At 40.5% G+C, this 21,707-nt stretch overlaps 1 protein-coding gene across 4 annotated transcripts in view; it reads right to left on the bottom strand.

Annotated features, from left to right (window-relative positions):
• Positions 1-21,707, bottom strand: part of LOC110982993 (uncharacterized) — a 279,431-nt gene that overhangs the window by 177,497 nt on the left and 80,227 nt on the right. For 3 of the 4 annotated variants that reach the window (XM_087142717.1, XM_087142720.1, XM_087142719.1), the window contains exons 30-48: positions 20,877-20,972; positions 19,626-19,715; positions 18,961-19,053; positions 18,016-18,108; positions 17,377-17,469; positions 16,179-16,271; positions 15,312-15,419; positions 11,597-11,695; positions 9,622-9,789; positions 8,833-8,973; positions 7,895-7,993; positions 6,634-6,732; positions 5,269-5,463; positions 4,513-4,656; positions 3,821-3,934; positions 3,042-3,137; positions 2,397-2,507; positions 1,188-1,286; positions 522-611 (exon numbers count right to left, since the gene is read on the bottom strand). In XM_087142717.1, the coding sequence (XP_086998843.1) occupies positions 522-611; positions 1,188-1,286; positions 2,397-2,507; positions 3,042-3,137; positions 3,821-3,934; positions 4,513-4,656; positions 5,269-5,463; positions 6,634-6,732; positions 7,895-7,993; positions 8,833-8,973; positions 9,622-9,789; positions 11,597-11,695; positions 15,312-15,419; positions 16,179-16,271; positions 17,377-17,469; positions 18,016-18,108; positions 18,961-19,053; positions 19,626-19,715; positions 20,877-20,972 (2,121 nt within the window). The remainder of the gene's footprint in view (positions 1-521; positions 612-1,187; positions 1,287-2,396; positions 2,508-3,041; positions 3,138-3,820; positions 3,935-4,512; positions 4,657-5,268; positions 5,464-6,633; positions 6,733-7,894; positions 7,994-8,832; positions 8,974-9,621; positions 9,790-11,596; positions 11,696-15,311; positions 15,420-16,178; positions 16,272-17,376; positions 17,470-18,015; positions 18,109-18,960; positions 19,054-19,625; positions 19,716-20,876; positions 20,973-21,707) is intronic. The other variant, XM_087142718.1, reaches the window with a different exon arrangement.

The raw sequence follows: 21,707 nt of genomic DNA, 5'->3' as shown, positions 1-21,707 counted from the left end.
TGGGGCCACCTGATGTGTGCGCGGAGGCCAAAAATAGACAGCCACTAACTCATCCTGGACAAATCCAGGGCTTCTTGTGGGTGAAGTCAATGTTGCCGTCTGCAACTTGTCCCTGACATGTTTTGAGATGACGGTCCCTTAGACAAAACGACCAAAGGGAATACCCAGGTTCCCAAAGTGTAATCTTTACTGATGTTAAACTATGAGGTGTGATGTCATGTGACTTACATGCTTGATCACAATCTGATAATGGCAGAACTAAAGGGATCATGCAAGCATGTTTTGTCCAACCACACTTGAAGCTTGAATTCGCACATTTCATCTACAATCTTGACAGTCATAAGATGACCCCAAGTCAATTGATCCAACAGCTTCCCCCCTTGTCAGAAAGTGAAGGGTTATAAACCACCCTTCAACCCCCCCCCAAGAATTTATGCGCATGGTAAAATACTTCTCTTTTTAAACAACACTCTGTTGAATTTTTGTATTACAAAATTAGCATTTGAGGGCAATATTTTTACCATGTAAGTTGCACTGTTCCCCAGTGAAGCCGGGATCACAGAGGCACACTCCTTCAATGCAGTCACCATTGATGCATGGTACGATACAAGCTGTGAAAAGATTGAAGTCGCAATAGTACAATGGGTTCTGTCCACAAGTGCACCTTGCTAATAACAAAGGGAGAGGCCTGCCTGACGTTTGTCTGAAAAACATCTACCTTGTCAGGTAATCACAAAACAGTGCAAGGAAAAAAACAGCTCACTGAACAAGAATCTCTTGTTCCAATGTTATGTTTTGTTATGTGGCCAGAACAATATTTTCCTTTATGATTGTCCACAAATTAAGTAGTGAACAGTGGTTTTTGTATTTTTGAGAGTGAGTGCCTAGGCAATATTTACACTACAGGTGGTGCAGATAGAGTACATATCCATGTTTTATATTTTGCCTTTAAATGAAACTCAATAGCAAAGACAGACAATTGTCTAAGCAAATGTTCAGGAAATGTGACACATTTAACACAAACCACTATTTATTTGAATGCGACATCTCAGCTTCAACTTTCTGAGAGTGAAGTACAATCATGATAATGAGAGGTTGTAGGATACAAGTAAAAAATCTTCGCGATCTCAGTACTTCAAGCAGATCTGAGTACAATTTGCAGGCAATTCCCTTCACCGGATACAGACCTCTAAACTCGCAGTAGAAGCCTACGTATCCGAGGTCACAGTGGCAGACGCCATCTAAGCAGCTTCCACCATTCTGGCAAGGTGGATTGCAGATTCCATCTACACAGGGCAAACAAGACAGAGTCAACATGCTGCAAACAACCCACGTCACTTTAAGTGTTTGGTTCTGTTCCTTTTTTATGTCCTTCAGCAAAACCTGACAGTTCCTGCTCTCAAATTTTTACATCTTTTTGCCCTGAAGCTCTCAACCTTCCAACCCAGCATCTACCTCTCGATGTGCAAAACCTACAACCAAATCAGCTTAAGCTTTACATGCCTCTGGATGTGAACCTAACAACCTTGCCGTCAGCCTCATATCACTGGGACTAAACCTCACATCCTTACGATAGGACATTCGGCCTGTTACAATTATCTTAAACCTCAAATCCCTAGGGTATGAGTTTGATATACACTCCTAGCATGATGGAGTTGATGTCCTCGCCACAAGACTTGCATTCGTAGGATGTAAATCAGCGGTCCAAAGCATACATGCCTTTAACCCTCTGATATAAATTCAAGTCCCTTGGATGGAAGCCTCATCCCCCCCGCTACCCTAAACTCCTGCCATGCAAAATTTCACAAAGCATACAAATTTTTGGTGAACAGACACGTACAGAGCCCCCTTCACAATGTCAGCAGGGTTCCACCAAAACCTGAAAACCAAATTCATGATTTTTCCACGATCTTCCAAGATAACACTGATGATGACAATCCAAATAACATTAAATGTCACTTTGCAGAGAAAAGTTGTTTGGTATTATGAACAGGAAGACTGCCACAGCCATTACCGCAGACTGACAAGGATAATGGATATATCCTATAAATCTTTTTATTATGCTTTCATGTCAAACAAAGCCCATCAAAAGCAACGGCATGATCTTGATTTCCATGACTTTGCCATGACTTGTTTCCTCTAATAAAAATAGGATTCCAGGAGACTCCATTTTTCCTTGTTTTCCACGACTTTCCCTTTACTTTCCAGGACAATTATTTTTTTTAAGGATTTTTCATGAATTTCCATGATCTTGGGAACCCTGTGTTAGGTAGCAAATGGGATGCAAGTCGAATGTCACCTAGAGAGACTGAGGGGGTGTGAGGTTCCTGTTTCAAGAAGTTCTGTCTCTCATGCTCAAGCCCCTGATCTTTATCATCAGGGTGGATTCCACATACCTTCTCTTTCACACTGTGCCCCTGAAAAGCCAGGCGGGCAGCCGCACTCTCCCTGCTCGCAGGTTCCTCCGTTCAGACAGCCACACGGGTCATTAGTGAGCGCTCGGAAATCTGCATAACATCACAGTGAAAAAATAACGTTCAAAGAAAAAACTCATTGTGCTTTATGGTCAGTAGTAGCTTCCTTGATCAATGTTCATAAGGGACATGTTGGTTGCTAGGGAAGTTTAAGGTGAGTCTTCCGAGCCTAAGTCTGTAATTAGATTCAACTTTTACAAAGCCTGTTTTCTCAGTTAAGTTGAGTGCCATAGAACCAATAAATAATGTACACTCTGGCACCCTCAGAAAGTCGGCACCTCGGAACCCCAAAATTAGTGATGACTTATGCAGAAGCCAACTTCCACTGTAAGTCATCATTTTGCTGACTATTATGAAATGATGATCTGTGCATACATATATGGAAATGTACATGTGTTCGATTCGGTTGCAACTATGCAATGGGTTGAGCTCTGCCACATATTACATGAAAGCTTACACTGTGGGCTTTCAATGCAGATAACCTTTTTTGGCAACATAATATACCTTTGGCTTAGAGCAGGTCAGAATAAAGCAAGTGTTCTGTGACCCAAACAATGCTACCCCTACCGATTTCGCACCAGTCTCCTCTGAAGCCATTCAGGCAGAGGCACACCCCCTCATCACAGGTGCCATTGTTGGCACAGGCATAGCGGCAGTCTTTGTCTGTATACACAAACACAACATGTACGTAAATAAGGTAAAAGATGACACGATTACTGCAATCACTTGTCTACTATACCCAAAAGACATTTCCAATGGACAATCTCCAAGGAGAAACTAAGAACAGAAGTGGACAAACATACACACCAAAGTTTCAAATTAAGAGTATAACGACACCCTTACCCTACTGTGTTTTTCGGAACATTATCCCACCTGTAAATTTTGATGGTTTTTTTACATTTTAAAACCTGATCATAAAACCAGGCACATTTACAACTGCATCAATAACCGAGTTTGAATAAGCATCCCAAATATTTTCTTTGAAGGTGGGAAAACACCTCTGACAAATTGCCTTTCTGAAGGACACAAGCATCATGGACATTGCAGTAACAGAACAGAGATGTGAAGTCAGGGCTCTCCATGAAATATTCAAACTTCAACTCTCTTCGATGTTTCCAGAAGACAGCACATCTAATGTCTGACAACTTGGGCCCATTGCTTCTTTTCAGAATCTTGCTCACTGACAAAACAGATTCACGTTTCACAGCAAGCGTTTATCTCAATGCTAAATCCATGCAAAACCTTCAAATAACATTTGATCAGACTTAAGCTCACCAGCTCACCCAGGCCCTACCAATCTTGGAACATAAGGCATCCTCGAAGATTACAAAAGATAGCCTACTTACTCAGCATTTCTGAAGGGGGTGTTTCGCAGCGATCGCCGGTGTAGCCTGGATAGCACTGACACCTACCGTTCACGCAGGCGCCTTCGTTCAGACAAGGAGGTGCACATTCAACACCTAGATGGAAAGCAACGTGCAGAGATCAAACTGGACTCAGCCATCGTGTCTCAATGAAACAATCGCTGTAAGAGAAGAAAGGGTCCCCCCAAAAATGTTCGGTATTCAAACAAGTGGTGGCCTGCCTCATGAATGTGTCTCAGTGAGGGTTTTGTGGTCAACTATTCCACCTTTCACATCAAGAAAAAAGAAAGTAAAAACCAGCAATCTGTTCATTTCCTGTGAACGCATAATCTTCTGGCAGATTTCTCCTTTTAGGTTGCTTCTAGTCAAAGTGAGAAGTGAAATCAAGCTTATATCGAGTTGTTGAAAAAAAACAAGGCATGCGGGATGCAATTCAACAGAATGGGAACCACAATGGTATCAAACCCTGCAATGCGAGACATATCGACTGGCGCATTGTCAATAACAATCAAAGCTGGTGAACTACTTCACAAAGATTTGTTTATGTTGTCACATCATTCTGTACCAAGGTGATACCATGGTAACCAGAATTTGACAATAAATATATCATGCCTCGGTAATGGTCAGGTATCCATTTCCAATATGACCCCCCAAAAAGCACAGCACAGACTCACTCAGATAGTACGTGACTGTGCGAGTGCCAGTGGAGCAGTTGTAGCTGCCAGTGTACACCGGCTGAAAGTTGGTGATGGTGAGGAGGGACGCCGACGGGGAGAGTTGCCTGACTTGAATATCCCCAACAGCTGGACTGATGACCCCTGAATAGAGAAAGACCACTTGTCAGTAGTGGCAGAGCTACAGGGCTGAGTTAAGAATTTTCTGTTAAACAGTCACTAAGAAAGTATTTTTAAAACAAAAACTTTGCTTAAAAAACTGTTTACAAAAAAACACAACTGAATGACTTTCTGGTGCTACTTCAAAATTTATGCAGGATTTTATGAATTGACAGCTACTGTACACTTCTCCATCCACCTCATGTCTGCTTTCTTCCTGCTGGCAACCTAAAGTGGTCAGTGGGGCACATGACACCTTGCAAGACTATCACAAGAGCATCAAATTCATCAGTCTCAATTTGAATCATTACTTATCAAAATGAAATGCAAAGCATAGCTTTTTAATTATTCACCCGGTTACATGTACATAATCTTGTGATGGTCTCGACTACAATGCTGATACTGAGGCATCCAAAGTAATGCATCAGAGAAGGTTATTGTGAAAATGTTTCTGACTCATGACTTGCGTCTGGTCAAAGTTTCAGAAGAGAGAAGTGTTTTCAGCAAATACATGTGCATATAGATCTCCAGGCTCTATTAAGCAGATACACAAGTCAGAACAACAAGGTGCGAGAATTTTTGCTGGCAGCAGCTCACCGTCTACTGGAATGCCGGGCAAAAGCTGTGGACTGACTGGGTCCGGAACCTCCCACTGCGCCAAAAGGGGTGTCCCCCTCACCGCTTCAGCAGCTGTGGGGGACTCAAAGACCTCACAGATGATAGAGAGGGTGGTACCAAGAGTAGGTCGCTGGGTGGAGGGGAAACTGAGACGTATGATGAATTCATCGCTAACTGCAAATATAATGATAATTTTAAACTACATTATTAAGTATTTTAACAAGCATTCACAGATACTCTCAGACAGTCTCCCTATTCAACAACACGCAACCGTATATTAACATTTTATAATGCCTATTGAGAAGTTATAATGCCCTGGCACCTAGATACAAGAGAGTTTAATTGATTCCGATTGGTCAAGAGTCTGTGTGCATGCAGCTTGCGACACATGCACCAAATGGACAATTTGCACAAGGAATATTCCATAAAATGGATGCGGTGTTCGGGAAAATGAAAGTAAAATTCTAGAACAAAATCACTGGAAGTCCATCATACATTGACTTCTTTTGACTCTTTGACTAAGAAGGTATTTATGAATGGGAATAAATACATAAAGGCCTATGTGGTCTTAGCCGGTCTTAATCTAACATTTAAGACCGGCTCAGGAGGCTGAAGGCTGATAATGCTCTCGCCTGCAGCTGGGGCATTAGTTACATTCATTCTCCTGAGCGAGCTTAAGACTGGCCAAGCACATATTTATTCCCTTATTTCTATATGCTCTCCATGCTCTTAACATGTTTAAAATTGGTGACGGTTCCCAAGCAAGCTGCCAATAGCTACGACAGGCCAGAAAAGGAGAAACAATACCTCCTACATTTTTGGGTGTGAAGTGGACAGGTATTGGCACATACTGAAATCACGATGGCTGAGCTGCAAGTACTCTTTCAGATATGATCAACTAGAGGATATTTCAACATTCTTGTGCTCCCATGGTCTTATTGATGTGCTCCCAGTTTACATATAGTATTGAGACTTGTAAATGAAGAGTTTATTTCCAAAATGTGACAAATGCCTTTTTTGGTATCTTTCAGAATCCCACTCTCTATCAGTTGCCTGCAATCAGTTTCCACATCTTTATGACAGCTGAACACAACTTAAATGAGTCAAAATAGTGGAACAGAAGTTTAGGGACACATAGTACACTGCTTCAGCTCTTTAGTATTTCATAATTTTGGAAACATTGCACGTTTTTCAAATGAATATATCTCATTTTGGAAATAAACCCTTCAATTCAAATAGCACTGAACGCACAGTTAAAAGTATAGCAGTATTTTAGGCTTTCTCTGGGATACTTTTTCACATCTCAGTGCTATGTCAGAGAGAAAAACTGGTTGCCATAGTTACCTGCTATCTGGCAGAAGTTACCGGCGTACCCCTCTTGGCACACGCAGTTGCCGTTGTCACAGTAACCTCCATTCAGACATCTGATGGGGCAATAGCTCACTGGAGGAAGTGGTTCAAGTATGAGAGACAAAAATATGGAAAGTTATGGGCTATTACGACTTATCATGTTTCAAACATACCAGCAGCAGATTCAGTGGGGTATACTTGGCACAAAACAACACCCTTTAAAAAATTATTTGACATTTATTCCTTTGCCTTGTTTTTGTTTTGTTCCTTTTTTCCTCAACTGGTTGTATCAGAAGTGGGTGGCACTCCGCAGATCCGCCTCCAATTTTTTTAGGGACACCTTTTATGCTGTTTTATGTTTTTAGCTCTCAACTTGATTTAGGTAAGAGTGGTACACAAGACGTTTGCCCCCCCTCCCCATTTTAAAATTCATTTACTTTCAAGGAGCTGATGCCCCCCTAAAGACAGTGATTTCCCACCCCTCATGCAACTCACTAAAATGGTAAAATCCTAGCTACACTACTGGAAAACAACCTCATGTAAGAAACTAGTCTCATACCATACTCTTTACATGATACTTGGGCTAATAGACTGTTCTTTGGTTCAGAAATATTTCCCATGCCGGGGAATGTGGCATGAAGCCTGTTGCACTAGGGGGGGTCTACAGAACTGTGACGATGGCGCGCGACTTACCACGGGTGAGATTGAAAACGAAGCAGTGTAATATCTAGGGTACAGGTTGTAGGGGGAGGTAGACTTAGGCACACCTCGTTAACTTGAAGGGGCACATTGGGACCTGAACTTCCTTGCTCTCATAGAGTGAAAGGTACCACACTGACTGAGGCAGAGTATCCTCAGATTTTTTTTAAATCTAATTTCTGAGAGGGGCACCGGCCTCCAGCAGAGGGCCTTCTGAACCAATGTTCCCCCCCCCCATTGCATGACTGGGATGAAGAAAAGTTCATGCAACATTCAGAAGGCACTGATAGGACACAGGGATTTTGAAGGAACTTTAATTAAAAACAAGTAAGAAGTTCTGTCTTGAACGGCTATGACTATGTGTTTTAGTGCAAAGTGAAAGAAGTTGTAAAAACCTAACAAGGGAAACCTGTGAAAATCCAAGCGTTGTGAGCTCTAAGTCCTGAAAAGTGGAAATATCAGTAGGAGTAGCAAGTTAATGTGATTGTACCTCTAAAACACATCATGTCAAAATTTTTTGTCTAGAGAAATTGGGAGAAATGACAAGCCTGCTTACATCTGGTCTCACAGAAGTCTCCCGTGTATTCGGCAGGGCACATGCACATGTCGCCATGACAGGTACCACCGTTGAGGCAGCCCGGCACGCACTGAGAGGCTGTAAATATCAGAGATACCAGATTTACCCACAGAAATCACATGTATGTGGTGTTGCAGTCGGGACCATCACGCGACCACATTCGACCATTTGTAAGACCAACCAGCCTTTTACTGCAGTTCCTTTGAATAACTTCAGCCGTGCCTGAAGTCAGACTTTGAAGTCAGGTGTCGGTCTTGCAATGACCTTATATGGTCTTGTAACTGAATTAAGGAAGTGCTGTAGTCTACATCGTGCACAAGGCTATTCACAAGACCAGTCATGAGTAACACACAAGGTTTCTGCACTAGGTTTCTAAAGTGTGACACTTTTGTGTCCCTGCTAACCCTGACCTATGTAATTTGACAAGAAAATATTATCAAAACTGACATTTCAGGTAATTTCCGAAACTTGATCACCTTTGGAAATTTAAGCCGTGTTATAAACTAAATTGTATGTTACATGTGACACAGACATGAAAAAACAGGGATCCAATTACAATCGCCACACTGGGTGAAGACAAAGGACTTTTTAGTGCCAGTTCATCTGAATAGCTTTACGTTAGAATTTAGCAACAACTGGGGGTCTTTTACTGGTCTCGTTATGGTTTCCAAGAGGCCTCAACTACAACACTAGATGACAAGACATGTCACAATGAGGCCCAGTGATTACAGTGGAACTCATAATTAACAGCACCACTTATTATGTTGAGAAAGGCATTAACAGATTGAATTGATTAAATGAAGTTAACTTTTCAATACAGTTAACCCCTAAAGGAAGTCAAGTTGTTTTCATTCATTGAACAGGGGTATAAAGTTGAACAAAACTGTAAATCTTTAGGCACTGACGTTTGCACCCACCTTGAACCAAGAGAGATAGTGTCAGGGTAAGCCCACTGGGCACAGAACAGCGGAATTGATCTGAGTCAAACACCCTCAGATCACGGCCAATGAACAGTGTGGTATTGGGTCTAATTATCTGCTGTGAAAAGCGGCCTTGAGCTGCCAAGAAAGGATAAAAACATCACTAAAATCTGAATTTAAGTCAGAATACCAACAGTTAGTAAACTATCTGACGTATTGCACTGTGAATGATAAATCTCTTTGCATATGGTGTTTGGATCAATAGTTAACTGAGAAAGCCTATCTGGTAGCACCATGAAAAGATCACAAAATGGAGGTTCTAAGAGTATTAAATGCCTACATGTTTCTTTATTACTTTGCATAATATAGCTTTACTTCATCCCTTTGTGAATACATCAAGTAACTACAATAGAGTTTAAGATTTCTGACTTGACAATGCGAACCAAATTAACGCTCAAGAAAAATTTCAAACTGGTTTCTGAGGATGATGTAATATGTGGACAAAGTCTGAAACTTAAACAACTTAGTAAAGGTAAATTGGCATGTTGAGGGATTTTTAAGGGGAAAAGAGTTGAATGGTGAAAGTCCCTTCAAGTCCACCACAGTCCACTGTAAGCCAAAGTAGTTGCAAATGATATAAAAATATATTCAACTGAACTGTGACAAGAGCATTCCTTGGCCACTATACACCTAGTTACTGTGACTGGTCTATGCAAAGGGGCGGGTGACTGGACTTGCATAAGGACTCGCAACGGATGTAGGCCGCGACACTTTGTTCATCCTCACCATTCTCAACAAACTCGACCTGGCCCCCGACGCTCCTGGAGTAGTACCACAGCGGGGTGCCCTCCACCAGGGTGGAGTTGGTCTCACAAACATAGTAGACAGTGGTTCCCTCCTTGTTATTGCCGCCAGTTTGGTAGATGCGCATCGGCCGGATCAATGGCACGACAGCTAGTAGCAAAAGGAATCAACATTAAAACCCCCTGACATATACCCAGCAAGAAATGAGACTGAGGGGTACCCCCCCAACATGTCCAATCCCTATACACATTCCAGACTATTGTTACTTAACACATCCCCCCCAAGATGTCTGAAAGGAATTCCCCCGATTCCAGCGAGACAATGACCAACACAAAGTGGGGGGGTTCTCTCCGTCTCATACCTTGCTGCATATGCCCTGCCATGCGAATAATGAGATCAGCAACACAAGCAATGATCATATGAAGGCAACCAATGTCAGATCAAAAACTATAGAAAAGAAGACTAGTAGGCCAGTTAAAGAACATTCAGGATTCTGTATCACTGTTTCTAACGAATGTGCATGTACCCTCAGCTAGCCAATCTCATGTATGCAAAACTAATTCCTAATATTTATAACTGCTGAAAGGAATCAAAGAAACCTTTTGGTTTTAATTAATGTGTACTAGCTTCTTCCTTTTACCCACGAGGAGCATATCAGACTGCCATATCTATACAGCATAATTTGCACCTGTGCCGAGCTTTTATTTTTCTACACTAATGTTTGATTGGCTAAGCTGATGTCCTAACCTTACAATACTCTTGAGCATGGGAAAAGGGAGTGTTTTGAAGCTTCAAAACCTGTCTCCATTGCTGTGCACAATGCTTCCCATGGGCCAAGCTCAACAGTGCAAAAGGCACACAGTGTGGGTGCGGCTCTTACACCGATAAACACATTTGGCAAGTGAATGACACCCTGGTACCTAATGGGCCTTGGTCCAAAGTTATGCCTACAAGCTGACAAGTCAGACAAATGGCCTACAAATACGTATCATTGGATATTTAGCCCTCAAAGAGATAGTGGTGAGAAATCCCCCATCACAACTTTTTCTCCAATACATGTCGCAATACATTTTTTTCCTCTGGCTGAGTCTTCAGTAATGTCATATGGTCATTATGACACTAGTTTCACACAGTTCTCACAACCAACTGCCTATATTTCTGGGGCTGGTCAGCCAAAATTATACATTCCCACGGGGGGACTTGGGGGCATGTGCCCCCACAAATTACTGGTGTCCCCTCCAGGTCCCCCCCCACTGAAAAAAAAACACGGATGAATGGATCCTGAACAAGGCTAGCAAAATCTTGCCCTAAAAAAAACCACACCAGTGAAAGCTGGTGCTCCCCATAAGATGCTGGTTCCCCCTTGTGTCAAGTGAGCCAGCATGCGTAAGGCAGTGAAATTCAAATGACTGCAACGAAAACATAGTTTTGACCGGACTGACATATCACAGATGTACTCATGTGGAATGTCTGTATAAGCCTGTCAAGTTTCAATTAGATTGAGTTTGAAGCAACAGATTTTTAGAAGGGGCCCTGAATCCCAGCTCCGCCCCAAAAACACTTTATGCGATGGTCCCACAACACACATAGCACAGCTCCATTTAGGATTAAATAGCAGAGCCCTGCACTGCAAGTCATTCAGAGAACAACCCTAACAGACCCTTTCAAGTTAAATTTTGCCTGTGTTCAGACAAGTAATTCGGTTCTTGTCTTACATTCCATCCAATGAGAAAAGAATTCTCGTCAACATACCCATATAAACATTATTTACTTTATAGTAAAATACATTATCATTTGCACAGACGACAAAAGTAAGAACTAAAATCAGGCCCCAATTAGGGATACCCAAGACAAAATCAAACTTCTGGTTTAAAAGCTACTTTAAAACATGTACACCAATATTTAAAGGGGAAAAGTTTTAAAAAATGGCAGGTACTCTGTACAAGTGAATACTTACAGCTGTGCTGACAAAAGTCTCCAAAGTAGCCTATAGTACAGTTACACACTGAGTTTTGGCAGACTCCGCCATTCAAACACTGTGGAATGCAGCCATCTGCTATATAAAACATCGGACAGATAAACAAAAAATACTTATGCTGTATAATACACTAAACACTGAAGTTTTAATTTCATAATTAATAATAAGAACATTAATAATTTTACATGTTTAATTTTAAAGTCTTCATTTTTTAAGTAAAAGACTTAATTCAACAGTTCAGGTGTTACTTTTAACTCGACCTGATTCCTTTCAACTTGACTTAGCACTGAATTCACAGTTTAAATACCAGATTTAACATTTTACTAAATATGACAATTAACAAGGTCTTATTATGTTTTATTAATCATGTGGCTAAACCTGTAATTCACATGTAGGTTTGTAATTTTTAAGTATAATTTTAATTGTAGTATTTATATAACTGTTATTGTGTAATCACATTATTTTTGCAATTCTGATATGTAAGGCGCTATTAAATATTTTTAATAGAAATGGCACTGAAGAAATGAAATAAATGATACATGTTAAATGTCGAATTAAACATTAAGATGCCGGATTCAACACTTTCAAAGCGAAGTTTCCGAGACCACACACATGGTGGAGTGGAATACACTGCTGCAGTTTCTAATGTGTACCAACATAGCAACTTGAATAACTCCAAGATATCTGCAGAACACAGCATCAGTTTCATCGCTGAAGTGCAATTAATTGCCATGCAAAGTCCCTTTTCTATCTGAGCCCAACATCAATGAAATGTGTCTATTTCAATTTAATATAAAAGCCTTTTCTCAACTGATAAAAACTTTCATTTCTTCTTCTCTCATGTTTCTTGACACATTGGATAAGTAAAGTAATGCATTTACACATAGGTTCCTGCAGGTTGAATCAGTTCCACTGATTAATTTGACACTAAAGCCAGCTGCCACAGTGATTCAGCTTGAAAATTTCTCATATTCCATTCTAAAGCATGTGGGTATATCCTAAACTTCCCAGGACAAATAAAAGTGAAAGACATTTCACTTTTTAAACACTGCAGTATGCTACTGGACACCACCACAGAAGTGAAACCATGAGAAATTGTGATCTTTGGAAGGAAGATTCCATCACACCAATTTCCTGGCTTGAGGTAATATTCATAACAAGTGACTTATTTGTCTTTGGAGGTCATGTGGTAATTCACAAGTGATAAAGTCAGTGATCTAGTTGAGAGTGTTGCTAGGCAGTGTACAAAATGGGAAATTCTACCTTAGACTATGAAGGGTGGAGTCAGGAAGAGATCCAGGCCCAACGAGACCTTTATCACTATGAGAAGCTTGACGCAGCCATCTGGGCTGACGTCAAGATGTATGTGGCACCACTTGGCCTCCTAATGAATGGAATCTTCCTGTTTGTGGCCATCCGCGTGAAGTCAATGCACACCACTGTCAACATCTACCTGGGAAATTTGGCTGCAGCCGACAGTTTGGTCCTTACGTTGGGTCTTGCACTGCTGGTACGTGAAGATCTCAATCTGTCTGTTATGAAAGCAATCAATTTCATCTGCCTCATTGCATCCTACTGTTTCATCACTACTTTGGCATTTGAGAGGTACTTTGCTGTCTGCAAACCCCTGTATTTCCGTGCAACTTCCAGCAAGGCTCGCACCGTGAAGGTGTCTGTGGCGTTGTGGATGATAGCTGCAGCTGGAGGAACAGCCTGGTATTTCAGCCCGAAATTTGCAAATGCGACGCAAACCAGTGCTAACGTCAACAACCTTCTCCTGGTTGTGTTGTATTTGACTTTACTGTCCATAAATGCCACATTGTACACCTCCATCATAAAGAAACTCCGTCGACAACAACGTCTTATTTCAAGCACAGCCAGGCAAAGAGCAGGTCGAGTTGCTCTAATGCTCTTGTTTAACACTGCAGTGTTCTTCTCTTTCAATGCAACCTCCATAGCGGAGGGTATCTATATAGTGGTCATCAATTTCTCTAACATGCCAAAGATGCAGATCATAAAGGCATTGGAATCGTGGACGGATGTGCATCTTGCAGCATCCATACTGCAACTGATCAACAGCTCCATTAACCCCCTGGTTTATAGCTGGACTAACAAAAGTTACAGGGCAGCTTTCGTAAAGGCTTTCCCATGTTTCAACCTTCTGAGCAAATGCTACATAGGTAGGGATGCAACACGGGGGAAGATTTGGCAAATTGAGCTCCGCGCTCTCCCAAAGAGGCCATCGAATAGGCGGCAGCCAGGGGAACCGAAGCAGCAACTGCGAGTTCCTCAGGAAGAGTTAACCAACACTGGTGGGTCGCAGGAACCAAAACAGCGGATTAGAATGCCTGAACTACCTAGCAATGGAAGTCAGCAGGATCCAGTAAGGCAGGTTGGTATCAAAGTTTCTTCTCAAGAATAAAGTACTACTAGTGACAGCTCACAGATATCAATGGAGCAACAGCAAGATCTCCATCGAGAAGCAATCAACCACGACAGCTTGCAAAGAACCATCACAGGTGATTGTGGAGCTGCTAGTGCTCTGCCATGAACTAGCCAGCAGTGACATTCACCAGGACCCAATGCCAGGACATAAGGTCTTCCTTAACAACCAACCCTTACCGCAGTTGAGCCGCAAAATCAAATGCAGTAATTACAACTCCCATCAAAGCAAACCAGCCACTGGTGTAGCAGAGTGACAAGCAAGTCTGCACAGAACAGGTCAGCACCAAGACTGCACAGCATAAATCACAATGCATGAACGCGCAAGTACTTTTTGAAGAACAAACTATCAATGGCATACACCAACACAGCAGATCAATACCATCCAGCAATGCTGCGATGAATGACGAACACCTTGACCAAGGCTAGTAAAGACTGTACAAATGACGATGCCCGAACAGCATTTATTTTAAAATTCTGAGAGTGGACATACATAGGCAAAAAGTGTTTCTGGAATTCTGAAACAATATTTCAAGAGAGCTTTGAGAAATGCAGAACAGTTCTTTTTATTATATTAAAATGGGGAAATCCAGTGCAATTGAAACTACAAAATGGAAATGAAAAGTGTATGGAAGTCAATGATTTCAATCATGATACAATCTATACAACATTGACATTAAAGATAGGTTTTCCTAAGAAATACATTCATCAATGAACAATACTAATAGACACACAATAGGCATGAGTGGTGACTACTGTGAAGAGTTACAGGAAATGATTTAAGTTTCACTTTAATTTCACTTTCATGTAAATCTTCTATTAAAAAGAGAAAATAGTGGAACATATTTTATAAAACAAGACCACTTCCTTTTAACAGTTCCAAGCATATACCTCCAAATATGCCAACCTATGTATACGGAAACTCTGCATTGTAAACTTTGTAAACAGCAAATTTAATGGATATAAACTAAAATAATTAGAGGCCTATATCAAATTTTATATCTTGGTCTGTTCTCGTCTATTAATCAAAGAGTAATCAAATAATGAAAAGATGTGTAATTCTTGGAAAAAAGGAAAGTTGAAGTAACATGACTGGTTGAAAATTAGGTTTAAGTAGATCAGACTGTAAAGTCTGCCCAATTGCGTTGGAGACAAAATATGACTGGTGGGATTTAGCATTCTTATGAAACTTGATGAATTTGTTAAACTGATGTTTGGAGAAATTATTCAATCCATTTCAAAAAGTACTTACTCTGGGTTGTCTGATTGCATGTGGGCCCCGTGAAGCCTGGCGTGCACTGACATTGACCCTCCAGGCAATGGCCCCCATTGAGGCACTGAACATCCTCACACCCTCCAACTGCATAGTAAATGTGAAACCAGGTGAGCCACTTCTCCTGCATCATATCACATTTTAAACTCAGCGAACTGGCACCATCCCTTGTATGTTACTGCTTTGGGTCGTTGAATGTCTGTTCCCCACAGCTTATTAAAGACAGCCAATGCATCCGTATTTCACTGCGACTGAAATTCGCATGACGCTTGTTTTCTCAAAAGAATATGGCAGGTGCAGCAAACACTCCATGGAATTTGAGGTGATTCAAAAATACAATCCCCATTTCAGCTTTGCAGGCTCAGTCTTTCTGTGTCTACCACAGGTACTGAAACAACTACAAAGGGATCTGAACCAAAGGTAGCAAAAATTGTAACTGTTACAAAATTGTAAAAAAGTCTCACGCATGAAACTCTTAGTGCCAACAACACATCAGATATGTGTCATCATTATACTCTATGTTAAAACAGCAGTAGCTGAATAGATCTTATTCAAAAGGAAGCCATTTTAAAAATGTTCCCTGAACTTAACTATTCAGTGTAATATATCACACAGGGTGCCAGACTATTTTTGGTTCCATGCCTCATTTCTTTTTGGGGGGCATAAAACATTTAGATATTATATATCACAATTTTTCAATTATTCATTATCTTAAATGAACTTAACCTGCAATGAATTTTTTTCACTGTTCTCATTTTGCTTCTTAAGGTCTTAAAATGAAAAAAAGATAACCTAACTTTGGATTCAACATGGCTGATTTGTGAATTCTGTCAATTGAACACTTACAGTTGATCTCACAGTAGGCTCCAATGAAGCCGTACAGACACTGGCAGATACCGTTCACGCAGACACCACCATTCTGACAAGACCGGATGCACACTAGAGCATCAAACACATGAACAGACATAGTTTTTATCACAGTGAGAAAACAAGATCCCCCCTACAAAACACTGAAAAAGTATTAAATTAGCACTAATAATTTATCCAATTTTTTTGGCACTCTTTCCAGGGCCTGCCCACTCAAGAGTGCATTGCACCCTATTTAAAGATGCAGTTACACTACATGCACCCCCCGTGCTAAATGGTGAAAACAAAAAATAGGAATGCTCATATAAAATTAAGAGACGTGGAATAAATATAAATGGTGAAAATACCAAATTAGTTTAAATAATACTTTGTGCGGGATGTACAATTGGCGTTCTACAGTTTGACAGTTGTACAAGGAGAGCCCATCTCACAAACACAGTTTCAAGCTTGTCAATTACAAAGTATGTGACAGATGTATTTCACACTACAATAACAAGGTTTGACTCAATTTTCGCCCTGGCATGATGCATAAAATATGTGAAAATAAATATTACATAAAAATAATATTACATATCGAAATAAATACTACACCGTAAAACTTGAAAAGGTTTTTTCAAGGGTAATGTTACTTTAAATGCACCAGCCATCACTGAAAAGGAAAAATTGTCTCCAAATCAGAAATAATCAAAACCCCTTTTTAAATAGCTTACAAAGACAGTCCAGTCTAGTCCTGTTTGGTTTGTATTCAAAATAGATGTATACTTCTCTCTGCATCAACATGCATGTGATGACATAAAATTCAAGCCAATTCTGATTAAGCTCTGAGAATTCTTGAAAGTTACACGGAAAATAAAGACCTTATTCGCAGGGAAGAAAGTTTCTATCCTGTTCCCGGAATCTATCTTATTCAATGTATTTTGTAAAATGGGTGGTTCCAGACTATTTCAGGTTTCATGCCTCCTTTCTTTTACATTTAGCTGTAAGTACTCTCAAATATTAAATTATTGACATCGATTTGTAATGACCTTTATTTCACTGCTTTCAATTTATTCTCAGGTTCTCAAGTTAGCCTTGCTTTCAATTAATTACGTGTCAAGTATTGAATAATGCCAATCCCGTGTTCTTAATACTCAGAACGTATGTACAGGACACAAATTGAGTCCAGTTAGCAACATACCTCTAGTCTGGCATTGGTTCCCTTCAAACCCTCTGGGACAGATACAGAGGCCATTTTGGCACACACCACCATGCAGACAAGGCGGCCGGCACACTGTGAACAGTAACCAATAAAATAAGTGCAAAGTGGGTGATAACATGCAGCTACCTCTTGCTGGATTTCTTGAAAGGGAAGTGCAAAATACTGCATTGGTACAGTGAGGTTAATACTGGCTTGAAAAATGTAATAGTTTGATACCATCTCTTAGAGATGCTTTTCCCCTTATCAAACACCTTGTGTGCTCGTAATCCATTTGTATTATGCTTGAATTGTGGACTTTTTTACATCATGCAATATACATTTACCGTTGTTATGGCACACATCATTATGGTAGCACCCGAATAGTACACAAGTACTGACTACTTCAAGTGGTGAAGTGAGGTTACCTAGGGAGTTTTCAATTATCCCAGGTGAAGCCATGAAGAACATGAAAGCAATACTAGCTCATGCCTTGTGACCAGCTCTCGGCCAATGGAGATACAGAATCTGTGGGTGAAGTATTATCTGAAGGCAAGAGACAGATACATGGAACGATGCGATGCCACGAGGAACATTACCGCAAAGATTGAGAAGGGTTGAAAGTACCACTTCTGTGCCTACCTTCTATTTGACAGTACGCCCCTTGGTATTGTGGAGGGCAGTTGCACCTTCCAAAGTTGCAGACACCACCATTTAAACACGGCTGCTCGCAATCTGGGTAGACAGAAGAGAGGACAAACACATTTTGCTCTTTACTTTCCAATCAGATTTACATGATGATTTCGGGGTTTTTTTCCTTTTTTTAAAGTAATACTGGCAATGACAGCGGTATATGCAAATGGAAAAACAGCAAAACAACAAGTGAAAACAATGTGTAACTGAGAGAAAAAGTTAGCAATTTCTAAATGTCACTCCATGGAGCCTTAACCACTTGCTGCTGGGGAACCCCGTTTTGAGCACCATGGGGTTTATACGCAGAGCCGGGGTGCCCGAAAAGGGACAAAAGAGCTGGTCCATGTAACAAAAGACCATACTAGGAACAAAAGACCTGCTGCTGGGAATTGCCATCATTTTTGGGCTTGCATTTTTCAAAGTAATCCGTCACTGGTTTTTAACAGTATACCACTGTTTTGGGCAAAGCACACCCGCGGGTTAGCGACACGGACAAAAGTGCTCCAGGGCCCCATTGATGAGCGACACAGCACCGCTGCATGCTTATCCAGCCGAGTTTGAAAAGACAACACTCGCATTCAGGAAATTACACAACACCTCACAATTCTGGGCTCTCTTTACAGGGCGCCAGGCCTGGCTGAAATATTCAGGAGCAAATGGAGGTTATCTGTCAGCTTAGAGTAGCCACCAAACAGTCATTCGTGTGGGTGTAAACGTCCATTAAATGAAATGATGAATTTTTGAAGAATTTAGAAAACCGGAAATCTTGAAAATCTCCCGTATGTGTTCACTGCATTTTTAAAAGCACGCGGCGGCATGTGGTTAAAATAAATAAAAACAAGTAACTGCAGGATGAGCATGTCCTGACACTGACATTTGACAGGGAAACCATACCTCGCCTTTCACAGAAGAGCCCTGTAAAACCTGGGGGGCATTCACAGGTGCCGTTGACACAGGTGCCCTGATTTTGGCAGGCAATAGGACACTCTGCAATGATGAAATGGAAAATCAGAATCAGAAAATAAATCTGCCTTGCCTTGTCCTAATTTTGAAAATGGATTCTCTTTTATCATGCAAAGTTTACAGCAAAGAGATCACTCTGTGCAAGGACAAAGATGCTACTGCCATTATTTTTTCTTTCTTTCAATCTCCTTTTTTGGTTTTGTTGCATATGGGTCATTCCACGAGGTTGGGGCACAAATTGTGATGGTGTCCATTGTTACATGGGTTCCATACAAATGAACAGCTATTTCCCTGCATGTGGATTCCAAACTGACATTGTTATCTTGCAAGGCTGAACATAGAGGTTTATGTTATTTATACAGAGTAAATGACCTGCTCTACAGGCCATGACAGGTGGTAAAAGTTACCCATGTAAAAAGGACACCGTCACAAATTGTGCCCCAATCTCATGGAATGACCCATGTATCTGGGTGTTTCGTTTGTGTCAGTTGAGCTGTGGTCTTTACGGTTGTGTCGCTTGCTTCAGTTCGAAATCTGGATTTTAACCCCTGACCCCCATTCGCTACACCATCGTTTGAAATCACTCTAAAGCAAACCTTTCTCGTTGCAATCGTCCCCTCTGTAACCCCGGTTACACCGACACACCCCCCCAATGCAAGCACCGTGGACACACGGAGGTCGACACACTGTCAAAATAAGAACAAGGGAATATCACAAATGAAAATGACTGGTCCATTTTTTTTGCATCAATGCACACAATAGCTCACACACCTTCAATTAGAAACCTCCAATTACATACATTATTTAATATCTTGATGCATGGAAAATATGTTAAAACGAGCAAGTCACCCTTAATTACATGACTCCTTTAAACTAAATCTATTGAAAAAACAAGGTATCTAGTCTTTAAGTCTATAAATAAATGCTTGGAATTATGAATAGCCTGATGCTTACTCGGAAATAATCAAATACTTTTATTTCTGCCGATGTTCTTTCATATTTAATGAGTTTTATCAGTGTAATTTCTATCAAGTCTACAATCGAACCACTTTAAGAAAGATGGACCATTACAACACGGCATCAAATTCTGGAATAGCCAGAAATGCATACACAAAACCAAGACTGTAAAAAGACACTGCTAGACTCAATACCTAAAATGCTGGTGATGAAATAAAAGTTCAATACAAGTCACGCTAGTTTTATTTAGAATAATTTACAACTTATGATAAATTTATATCTAAGTATCATTAAGCAACTTTCAAAAAAGGAACGTGAGATTTGGAATCCAAAATAATCCAGCACCACCCTTTTAACAGATTACCTTGGATATGATAGGTTAAAGAAGAAGATAAACAATGGTTTCCTTGGGAATATAACCTATTGCCTTCACTGTTTTCATGGTTTTAAATTGTTACCACTGAGAAACCAGCGTACAGACTATGAACATAATACAACAGAAAATGCTGAGTATTTTTTTGTCTGTCTTTTTTCGCTGAATGGATTTGCATTCTCAGTCTGAAAAGGACAGAAACTCTTTTTAGTAAGAAGGCAAAACCTGCTACAGGGTTTTCACGCAGTTACACCTTGCATTCTGTGCTGGCTCACATCGTTTCAATAACAGAATGCTGTGAGGCACAAATGTATGATTCTGAAATTGGTCAAAGTGAAAAGCCACGCAAATTAAGCACAAAAAATCCCCCTGGTTTCAGACAATTTTAAGTTCAAATTTAAGACAGCAAGAATGACATTATAAACATCAGGTGAAAGAATTATTTCATTCTGTTGGGGATAATTCATGGTCTATTCATTCAATATCTGACGGCGGCCAAAAAAGTTGAACTACTCACATCTGGTTTCGCAGAATTCCCCATCAAAACCATCCTCACAGACGCACACACCAAAAATGTTGCATGTTCCACCATTGAGACATTCTCTCCTGCAAGCTTTAAAAGAAGACGTGCAATTGGGCTGTTTCACTTGCAGTGTTGTAAATGCAGATGCAGTAGTTAAGACAAAATATTATCCCGCACTGCTGGACCACGGCACAAGAAACAGCTAGTTATGAAGAATTTAGATGCAAAAGCCAACAATTTTTCGAAATGAAGAAGCTCACTCTCCTTCAAACATTAACTTTCTTTCTGAACATTCTAAATGCTAGTTGAATTCAAACTGTAAACAGTCAATAGCCCTTACATTCCTGAATCCTTTGATTTCAATATATTTTACATACACCCTCAGGGGTAAGGGTTAAGATATGATGGATTCATGGAGAATCCACAGTTGTGTATGACCAGTGGCCCATCTGACCTTTTAAAGACAATTTTTCTCAAAAGGTGAAAAGGGGATTTAAAGCAGTTTGTTTCCATCTCAACTCTTGTTTGTATTATTCACAAGGTGGTAATTTTACATTGTTTTACATGGTTAATCAGGTCTTTGCTAATGAGTATTTTACCCTAATCTCCCCCCTCAAAGGGGCTTTGCCACCCTCCCCCCCCAAAAAAAACCCTGATAAGTGTAGAAAATGCCCAAGTTTGTAGCTTTAGCCATGGACATTGTGAGGGAATAGATACAGATAAGACACTCCCTCCGGGAAACAGGGTAAAAATACAAAGAAGGAGGAAAATTTAAAGAAATTTACACATAAAAAAACCCTGACACCTCAGCATTGATCCCTTCCA

Source organism: Acanthaster planci, linkage group LG10 (genome assembly GCF_054643075.1).
Source record: "Acanthaster planci isolate LZ-2023a linkage group LG10, COTS_SCS, whole genome shotgun sequence".
Lineage (NCBI taxonomy): Eukaryota > Metazoa > Echinodermata > Asteroidea > Valvatida > Acanthasteridae > Acanthaster > Acanthaster planci.
This window is presented reverse-complemented; position numbering and strand designations above follow the sequence as displayed.